At 46.4% G+C, this 10,396-nt stretch overlaps 1 protein-coding gene across 4 annotated transcripts in view; it reads right to left on the bottom strand.

Moving 5' to 3' along the window:
- Positions 1-841: 841 nt before the first annotated feature.
- ATG16L1 (autophagy related 16 like 1) overlaps positions 842-10,396 on the bottom strand; it is a 65,936-nt gene continuing 56,381 nt past the window's right edge. For 2 of the 4 annotated variants that reach the window (XM_036318876.1, XM_036318875.1), the window contains exons 10-15: positions 9,172-9,244; positions 6,413-6,550; positions 6,051-6,128; positions 4,738-4,761; positions 4,072-4,127; positions 842-1,080 (exon numbers count right to left, since the gene is read on the bottom strand). In XM_036318876.1, coding sequence (XP_036174769.1) covers positions 1,031-1,080; positions 4,072-4,127; positions 4,738-4,761; positions 6,051-6,128; positions 6,413-6,550; positions 9,172-9,244 — 419 coding nt within the window. In that variant the 3' untranslated portion in view covers positions 842-1,030. Of the gene's footprint in view, positions 1,081-1,483; positions 1,500-4,071; positions 4,128-4,737; positions 4,762-6,050; positions 6,129-6,412; positions 6,551-9,171; positions 9,245-10,396 lie in introns of all 4 variants that reach the window. The other 2 variants (XM_036318878.1, XM_036318877.1) reach the window with 2 other exon arrangements.

Here is a 10,396-nt window from a genome sequence, read left to right as displayed (position 1 = left end):
ACAGGGCCCTGGCATCACCTTGGTTTTCCCTCCTCCCCCTGCAGTTCCTCCTTTTTCCCTGACACAAAGCACTCTCTCTGCCCCACCCCTTCTAAGCCGGATCTCCATGAAGATACTCTAACCAAGAAGCCTGTCAGGCTTGCAATGAATCCCCTCTTCTAGGGCAACACGGTCTTAGGGTTGGCTCTGCCATAGTGGGCCACAGGGCACTGATCCACCTGACCGAGACCAGGAGCTTCTGGTGCTGAGCCACAGCTCTGGGTAAATGGCAGGACCCCTGGAGCCTCTCCAATTTCTGCCCAACCCAGAAATGGCAGCTCAGGTTCTTCCTTTAATTCAGTTCTCTGAGCCACTCCAAGGTCCTTCGATGCATTCCTTTCCCACCTTACACCAGCCAAATCTGAGTTTATTGCTTGCATTCAATAGAAACTTAGCCAACAACCCTGAGCTCAAACAGGGACTTGGCCCCCAGAGTTGAATCAGTGAAGTGTGTTTGGCCCACATTTGTCCTCTGTCCAGTTGATCTCAGGAGGTTCTTTTGTGGTCCTGGAGCTAGAATTGGTCAAAGGGATCAGAAACACTGCCCCTCCCCTATATATTTCCAGGGAAATGGCTTACACAGGACCCTAGGAGAAAGCCCAGGACACACTGGGCCCCACAGGTGAGCACATCCATTTCAGCTGCCTTCTCACCTTGAAGAGCCAGAGATGAGCCGCTGCAGGGAAGGTTGTCCTCTTTTTTAGATGCTGCCCTCCCCATCCCAGACTCAGGTACCCTAAAGGCTGCAGCTTCTGTTGGTGACATCACTCAGCCTCCACAGCAAGCCAGCCTGACTCAGGACCCAACAGAACAGACAAACTTTATTTCTGTGAAGAGACTCACACTTTGGTATTTAGCATAACTAAAGGGCTAACTGTGGAGCTTTGCTCATAGACTGCTAATATCCCATTTCCGGTCCTCAGTCACAATCTTCACTCATCCGCAGCTGTCTCCTGGTCTTTCTTCCCTTCCTCAGGATCTCCTGAGTCTTTCAGATTTTGACGAGCAAAATCCTCAAAAACCAAATTTTCATCCTGAAAACTAAAATTAAACAAAGAACATTTTGATCATGGCACACTATGAGGCTTACAACGAAATCTTCGAGCAAAACAGATCTTTTTGCAACAAAGGAACCGATGGAGAGTTTCCTGCATGATGAACACAGGACCCCACCCTTCTCATAGCTGTTCATGGAAAATCTCTTTAACAGGCAAAAAAAGAGTGAAAACCCAAGAGCAGACTACACACCCACTATATCCGTGCATGCATGTGTCATGTGTGTGCATGTGTTTGTTTGTGTGTCTTAGTACTAGGAAACAAAAGGAAAACCAGGGTCCAAACCTGTGTCAAGAGTATGAGGTGTGTACAAAATGACCCTAAAAATGGTTGTGCCAGATGAGAAAGTCACAGAAAGAACACAGGGCAACAGAGGGCAGTGGCTCACCTTTCCTTTGCCATAGCTGCGGCATGGAATGAAAAAGAGAGAGAGTAGCATAAATTCTGTATACTGGCTGCACCTGGAAAATGTCTTCCTTGTTTAGTGATTTATAGTTGGGGGAATAAAAGGTCTAGATACATACATTTCATTATAATGGCATGTAATTCCTTCTTCTTTGCCTCTTCCTGCTCGGAGAGCCTTCTCCCTGCATTTTTAGCCATCGCTTCTTTTTAAAGTGCCACAACCCTCACCTGCTCAAGGGGATCAAGCCACAATCTCATCTCCAGAACCCTGTCCTTGGTTGGCCTCACTCTCTCTGATGTCACACTTCTCTTTGAAAGCGTCTCTCCCTCCGTGTCCCTAGGACCATTCCAGATCAGAGTCCCCAGGTGCTGTCAGGATCCAAGCCTACCCACTTCAAACCATCCACACGTTCAGCTCTTGAGGGGTGAGTCCTAGGCCTCATGCTTACCCAGCATCCCCAGCGGTTGGGGTGGGCATTAGACCTTGAGAACTACCTCTGGCCCCTCTCTATTTCTCTGTTAGCATATTGATCTTCATTTTGTTGGGTTATATTCTAATGTATGTTTTGCAGCCCCAGTTAATTGCTATTCATTTGGGGTGTTTTTTTGTTCTTTTTTAGCTTTCTGCCTCCCTAGTAAAGCACTGGTGCAACCCTCAGTGGTGAGCCAGGAAGAGGGAAGTGATGCTAAACAACTCCAGATGGTTTCTCGGGAACCCCATGCTGATGGCAAGCCACTGCTCTTGTGCCTCGTGCCCACCTGGAAGCCAGCCCTGAGAGGGAAGTGCCTGTGTGGGCTGCTAACCACAGGAAGCCTACGGAGAGACTGACTCATCAAAACATCCCCTGGGCAAGAAGCCTCCAGGACCCCCTCAGTGCTGAGCATAAAATTATACTAAGTGGGACCATCAGCCCAGAAGAGAATCCAATCAACACCCTGCGTTCCACGTGGATGCTCTTGACAGGGGACAATAAAAGCTTGGTAGCATTTCTACAGCACTTACTACATGCAAATTACTTGGCCCCTGGCCCTGGCAGAGTTTCCCAGCCGCAACCTAACGCTTCCTCTGCTTGGAGTCTGCCATCCAGGCCAGGAAGCAGGGACTTAGGCAGGTGAGACGTGAGCATGCATCCATGAATAAAACTGAGTGACTCATAAATCTCTGGAAATCAGAATTTCAAGGCCATAGGGTGACTTGTCCTTTTTCCCTGAAATCTCATAGTATAAAAAAAGATCATTGGTGAGTCCAGATGTGTGATATGTTCAATGTAAGGACCAGAATGACTGGAACATGGAAATGTCATACCCAGAAAAGGAATAATGTCACTTCCCCCCAGCTCAGCCATAACGTCTGTTCACAGCTGCAGAAAACAATTTCACATAAACTGTGACATCTCCTCAGGCCACAGTTTAAAAATAGCTTTGAAAATGTCCTTGAAAGAGACCAGAATGCATCTCAATCTCACATAGTTCAAAATAGTATTTTAATGACACAAGCATAAGTGAATAAAATAAACATGGCTACACTGTATGTTTCCCCCGGGGGAAGGTTTTGGCAAAGCACACTGAGCATTTGAATCCAAACTATTTGGAAAAGATGCTTGGAGACAAAATATTTTTGAGACAAACCCAAATGACTCTGGGGCCCCTTCTACTGTTCAGATGTCATTTCATTATCCATTTCATAAAAGCTAGATATAAAGTATAAGGAAAAAAGAAATCCTGCTTGCTTACACCACTTTTACTCCCAATGTTCCTTACTGCTGTAACTGCGAGATTCCCTTTCGGGCAGGCCCATTCCTCTGTCCTGACAACTAAGCCACTGAACACTCAGTGGAGAATTTTTCTCAGAATTTCCCAGATGGCACCTGTATTATTTTTGCTGCTTCATCCATCTTTTTTAAGAGAGCTCTGTTGAGATCCAATTCACATAGCATACAATTCACCATTCACGTGTATAGGCCAACAGTTTTTAGAACATTCAGAGTCCTATAGGCATTGCTTCATTTACTTTTAACACCTGTACGAGAGCCAATAGAGTTACAATTCACAGGAGCCACGGTGTCAGGACCCTCTTTCCTGGTATTTTCTATCTTCTCATCACAATCTCCATTGTCAAAACACTCATCTTCCAAAGGCCTGCTAATGTTTCCAAATGAAATGCAAAAGCCTCAGGCTCTCAAAATTATTTTTCACCTTAAACTTTCTTTACATCTAAACCTAGGTCTGTTCAACAGGAGAACCTATGCTTTTAAATTATTCCTGACATACCGCGCCCGGCTAGCTCAGTCGGTAGAGCATGAGACTCTTAAATTATTCCTGACAAAACCTAACAAGATTGCCCATGTCTGAGCCCAGGGCTGCTACGTCCTCCACGTGCTCAAGGAGGGTGGACAAGCACCTGACTCAGGACTGAGCATGTGAGCATGCCTTTCCGGGGCCGGGAACCTTGAAGATGACATGGCCATGCCCGTCCGTGCTGACAGGTGTGGTCAGGAAAGACTAGCAGTGAATTTGTAATCAATCTGAAAGTTGTGAATGACAGAGAAAGTCAGGGCACTGCGGACTGACCTGGGTCCTCAGGCTGCGGGTGCATGAGGCGGAACGGCACTTCAGTGGCCACTTCACTACAAAAGAGAAGAAAGCAGATTGTTCTCACATACACAGTTATAAATTGCACAGGATCCAGTGAGATTCAGAGCAAAATAAACCAGATGTCAAGAAGTGATCAAGTAAGAATTTTAAATGTATTCCCTGGCAGTGGTCCAGAAACTTCACATACTCATGGCCAAGCCGTCTAGGATTTTCAGATTCCTTTCCTCCTGGTTATTATTTTCAGTGTACAGGAGCTCAGTGGCGGTGACAATCACACAACAACTGTAAACACACCCAACACCACTGAATCGTATAGTTTCAAGGATTAAAATGGTAAACCTCATGTTATGTACATTTTATCAAACACACAGCCAAACCAAGGCAGCTGCATGGAGTGTGCCGGTTTCCTGAGTGTGTGTGTTTGTGTCCTTGCCCAGGTGTAGGCTCAGCTGTGGTCTCAAAGAAACATCCCCAGCTCTTGGCCAAGTTTTGCATGATGCACCCGAAAGGCAGAGGGCATGGTTTCATAATGGCTCTGAGCACAGCTGCCAGGAAACCAGGCTCCACTGTGACTGTTTTGAACCCCAGGTTTGTTCCTTTGATACCCTGGAATCAAGCGAGAAGGAAGGTGACAAGGCTTACCTGGAGGTGAACTCTCCCAGAAAGCTAGGAAACAAAAGCAGACAGGGCTGTGGTGACTGCCCACCATGGTAGCATGGCCTCATTTCCCATTACTTAAAGGAGGGACGTGTCCCAGTCCTGTCCTTCACTCACAACTTTTAGGACCTTTGTGTCCCTGAATATTCCACTATTCCTCTCCATTTGTGATTTCTCAAGTGGATTAGTTCAAATGAGGAGGCACTTAGGTTCAAGCCATACTGTTTAAGAGTAAACCGCAGATCAGAATTTCTCTCTTGGCCACAAAGATTATTGTAAGAGAAACTCTACTCTGCTTTACATCCTCTTTGAGAAAATGAAAGAAAACACTGTACATCTTGAAAAACACACAACGAACACAAACACTGTTAACAAAATTTGCAAAATCAACCTATGTTCTACTTTGTTGTCCCAACCAAAATTTGGGCAACTCTTTATCTATTCAGAATTACGGAATCTATGCCTGGACTTGTCTTTGATGTTTGAACTAACCAAGGCTCATATAGGTTAGAGGCCAGAGCCATTGGCAATGGAATTTGAAAAGGAAAATGAGAATTCAAAGTTTTCCCTTCGTTAAAATGTGTTCTTAAAATTAATTTTAGAGAGATCAGAAGGAAGAGGGAGGAGCTGCCTCCTGCATGCCTCCTACTGGGGCTCAAGGCCATAACCCCGGCATGTGCCCTGACCAGGAATTTGAACCAGCAACCTTTTGTGCATGGGACAATGCTCCAACCAACTGAGTCACATCGGCCAGGGCTCAAGTTTTTCTCTTTTGGAAAAGGTTTTTAAAATGGATGAAATTCATTTTACTAAAAAAGATAAAACCATTTCCTCGGAATTCTGAGATATCTGTGCTCTTGAATAACAAGGAAACTCCCAAATCCTGTGATTATACATTAGGAAGGGAAGGAAAGATCTCTTCCTTATGGACGGATGCCTCCCTGAGATCTAAGAGAGCTCCCTTGATAGCCACCATTCCTTCCTGAGGTTCAGCACCACACTGAACTCATCATCCTTTTTTGCATGTCAACTTCCACCACATGAGCATAGGCACACCCCTCTTGTCATGTGGTACTAACAGTACACATATTTCATCATCCACTTTTCTACCCTTTTCCATGTGCTGTTCTATCAGACAGAAATATGAAACTAAATCAACAGAGTCTTTCCAAAACTCTACTCGGTAATCGGTAGAATTTGTGGCCCTTCCTGTGCTTTCTGTCTCATCATTCAGGAAGGAAACAATTTAATCAAAGGCCAAGACAGGGCCAACAGAGTGGTGGGACTTGGACACTCACCCTGACACTGTGAGCTTCACCTTGATCTGGTAAGACACCAGAATCCCCAGGACGGTCCGGTCTATGCCCTCCTTGATGCTGCACAAACAGGAAGGAAAAGTAAAAGAATGCGGGGGAGCAATAGAAAGCAAGGACTGGGAAACCAACCCCTCATCTCCACCATCATGGGGGCGTTTTCTCAAGGAACTGGTGAACTCAACCAAGCTGTCAAAGTCCTAGAACTTTCTATACTTGGGGCAGAGGGATTCCTCTCCTGCTTGTAGCTTGGTGTTTCCCCTCTGGAAGTTCAAGGACAGGGTGTGCTTCCTGGTTCTCCCTGCTCTGCCTTACACTGAGTCATCTCCTGAGCTGTGAGGACTCACATTGTGCTGGAGGCAAGATTCGTGTCCTCGTGCTTGATTTTCCCATCCAGGGCGATGCCCCTCCGTTCTCGGTTGTTGGCCAGCAAGGGCACCAGCGTCAGCGTTGTGGTCAGAGTACTGTTTGGCAGCACTTTTTCTCTGCAGGAAGATAATCAGAGAGGCGATTTGGCTAATTGCTCTCACAGCCATAAAGCCACCATCCATCCCAGGAGCCCCTGTGTGCCATCAAGCATGTTCCAGATCTTAGCTCCCTGCGATTCATTGAAAATGTAGTTCAGGTACCTGTGATTTGCCTTACGAGAGGCAGAGGAGTATTACTGACAAGTCAAAATAGGCTGCCAGCAACAGTACGACATTTCCTCGAGTCCCCTGGTCTGCTCTAATCACTGAATTCTAGAATGTTCTGTGGGGTTAAATGATACCGACTGGCCCAAGGGTCAAGGACCACACCAATCTCCTCTTGAGACTGTGAACCACACAGTTGGCTGCAAGGCCACCTGTTGCCAAAAACTGTCACTCTGGGGGGTCAGCATGTCCCATGGTGGTGGGTGATCGAAAAGGGGAAGGCAAGGTTCTCCATTTGTGAACCAGAGACTGCACTGGTTTGGGTTCAGAGCAGCACATGCTCCCAGATCTTTTCCATGGTCAGTCGGACGGAGGTGTGCCCACCATCTGACAGGCACAGGGGACTGGTATCAAAGCGTAGATTTGAAATGGAACTTGGAACACAGCAGCATGTTTCTCCAGGCCAGCAGGACCCAGCTCACTGATCCCAGTGGCTCTGCCACACATCTGCACACTGACACCAGGCCACACTGAGCCATCAGAGTGGCCTTGTACCACTTCCCTGCCAACCTTATGAATGAGTAAGCACTCGCAGGATCTCCACTTTGCAACCAGGGAAGCATGCCGGGCACCCCCACCCCCTACCCCTGTATCTGGCCAGGGGTAGGCGGGGCTGGGCCCTAAAAACAGTGCCCAGGAGTGGGCCTCAACTCTTTCCTTAGCCTGCCCTGAGACAGGCTGGGAGTCTGAACTACCACACGCAGAATGGTTTCCCTATTTGAGCCCCCTGTGGAGTTTCAAGCAGCTGTGGCTTCTCTCACCTGCAGTGTGTACAGGAAGCTCCTGGGCATGCTCATTACAGAATTCTGCTGGAGCACGAGATGGCCCCCACCCTCCCATCTGGGCCCTGTGGGAACCTCTCTCTCTCTCTCTCTCTCTCTCTATATATATATATATATATATATATATTTTTTTTTTTTTTTTAATTGATCTTAGAGAAGTAGGGAGACAGAGAGAGAGATAGAAACATCAATGATGAGAGAGAATTATTGATTGGCTACTCCTGCATGCCCCACTGGGGGTCAAGACCGCAACCCAGGCATGTGCCCTGACCGGGAATTGAACTGTGACCTGCTGGTTCATAGGTTGACACAAACACTGAGCCATGCTGGCCGGGCAGGAACCTCTCTTAACTTGTTTGGTTTGAGCCACAAATGACAAAAGCAGAAATTATATCCTAAGGGGAAGGTAACAGGAAGAGGGATGGCCAGCAAGGCCACTTCTCAGGCCCTTAGGACCTGGGGTTGAATGGTGGGCAGTACTCCTGAATGAGTGATGGAGGACCACCCACTAGAGCCCAGGGAGCCCCAGGGTTCAAGGACGAGGGCCATGCTCTGCTGCCCTTGCCTTCTGAGTGGCTTCTGGTCTGAGACCCATTAGCACATTCCCACCTAGCTTTCAGTCTCCCTGCCACTTCTAGGGGGCCCTAGATTGGTTCCTAGTTTCCTGAGAATCATTTGGTCCAAAAATGTACCTAGAGCTGAAAAGAGAACCAGATTATAGGGTATATTAGTGGAAACTCAGCTGAGGACCGTTCCCTCCTATCACTGTTGAGCATATGCCCAAAGGTGAGCCATGAAGACTCCTAGGTCACAGTGTGCAAAGATGCTCCTAAAAGAGACCTTAGGCTTGGTTGGTGAGTTATGCTTCTTTCCTGCATAACTGGATCTGCTTTGGGTAATAGTTTATCCCAAAGTTACCTTTTAAATATTGGGTAATATTATCTTGCCAATCAGTTTGTCTTTCCTCACCACCCCTTCCTCTAACCGTGGTAATACTGTTTGCATACATCAGTACTTAGAACATGCCAGCTAGACAAAGACCTTCCCAAGGGATCCTCCCTGGGGCATGTGTGTTTAATGACTCTATCTGCCTGCCTAGCACAAAGCAAGAATAGGCAGGTCTCTCCCTCCACCAAGAAGCTATCACAGTGTTGATTCTTGGTTTTGGTTCTAATAAAGGGAGAAAAGTCGTTCGTGATAAGGGGCTGAGACTTGATCCAGCATGCTAATCCAATTGGTATGAGATTTTCAAATTGAGGAGAAGATCAAAAGATAGAGAGCCCTTCCTGGGCTGACAGACTGTTTGAATATCTGCTGCGGGGAGGGAGGTAAGGAATAGTATCAAGTCTCTAGCAATGTCTTCCAAGGATACATACAAGGTCCAGCTGTTCCCATTGTGACATTTCTCTCCTCTCCGTCAAGTCTTAGCTTGACCGATCTCTCAGGACTCTTGGGAGTGAGAACGGAATGGAGACGCTAACCTTCTTTGCAGCCCTTGAAGTGAGAAAAGGGAAGGAAGTGAAGAGCTGGCAAGCTAGCTGAGCATTCACTTCCCTTGTCAAGATGGACAAAAGGGGAACTTGACAAAGACGCCTGGGCCGCCCAGGAAATAGAAACCCAACAGTTACTCACTGTGCTTCCTCCTGGGCCACCGGCTTGACGTAATAGTCGCTCGAGTAGAGAACCACATTGGCCACTTGTTCCACTGCAGAGGGAGGACAGGGGTGGGCGATTCATGTGGGGTCCTTCATGCAGGTGCCTGGCCTTCTGGGGATGCGGTTGGTCTTCCTTCTCTCATGCTTCTCAGGCTTAGCTTTCTCAGCTCAAAGCTTAAAGGCTGAGATTTCTGAAGCCACTTCTGTTCACCAATATAACTTGCTTTGTCACAACTCCTACCCATGAGCCAGTCTCCTAAAACTGCACTTCCTGGGAGGCCCCTCCTCTCTGCTGAGCCTCTGATGTGCCTCTGGGTGTCCTCCCAAGGCACACAATCTTCCAGCATCAAATAACTCACCACTTGCTCTTCTCCTCCAAGCCCACCCCTTCCAGCATTCTCTGTCTTACTGAAGGAGCATCTCCTTCCAGGTGTCCAAGCCAGAAACCATCTGGAGGCCCCTCAGGATGGGCTTGTGGGTACACATGGTAGACAGGAGGGTGGGCTCTGGAACCAGACTACTTGAGTTCAAATCCCAGCTTAGCTGTCAGCTGTGTGTTACTTAGCACCTCTAAGCCTCAATTTGCCCATCAGCAAAATGGGAGTGATAACTGCATCTAACTCATATGGGTGTTGTGATGATTAAAAAGATGAATTTTAATCTCCACTAAAATAAAAATTGAGCCCAGTTGGTGTGACTCAGTGGTTGAGCGTTGACCTATGAGCCAGGAGGTCAGGGTTTGATTCCCGGTCAGGGCACATGCCCGGGTTGCAGGCTTGATTCCCAATCTGGGGTGTGCAGGAAATAGCTGATCAATCATTCTCTCTCATCATTGATATATATATATCTCTCTCCCTCTCCATTCCTCTCTGAAATCAATAATATATATATTACATATATAATTACATATATATTACATATAATACATATATATATTATTGATTTCAGAGAGGAAGGGAGAGGGTGATATATATATATATATATATATATATATATATATATTATTGATTTCAGAGAGGAAGGGAGAGGGAGATATATATATAAAATAATAATAAAAATTAAAAATTGAGGATTAAAAGAAATAATTTGTTTGAAGCACTCAGCACAGAGCCGAAAATTTAATAGCTTCTTTAAAAAATTAATGGTGTTAATGTTAGCATTTATAAAACTTTGAGAAATAATTTGAAATCAAAGTATCAAAT

Source organism: Myotis myotis, unplaced genomic scaffold (genome assembly GCF_014108235.1).
Source record: "Myotis myotis isolate mMyoMyo1 unplaced genomic scaffold, mMyoMyo1.p scaffold_m19_p_8, whole genome shotgun sequence".
Taxonomy (NCBI): Eukaryota; Metazoa; Chordata; class Mammalia; order Chiroptera; family Vespertilionidae; genus Myotis; species Myotis myotis.
Note: the sequence above shows the minus strand (reverse complement) of the source record. Positions and strands in the feature narration are given on the sequence as shown.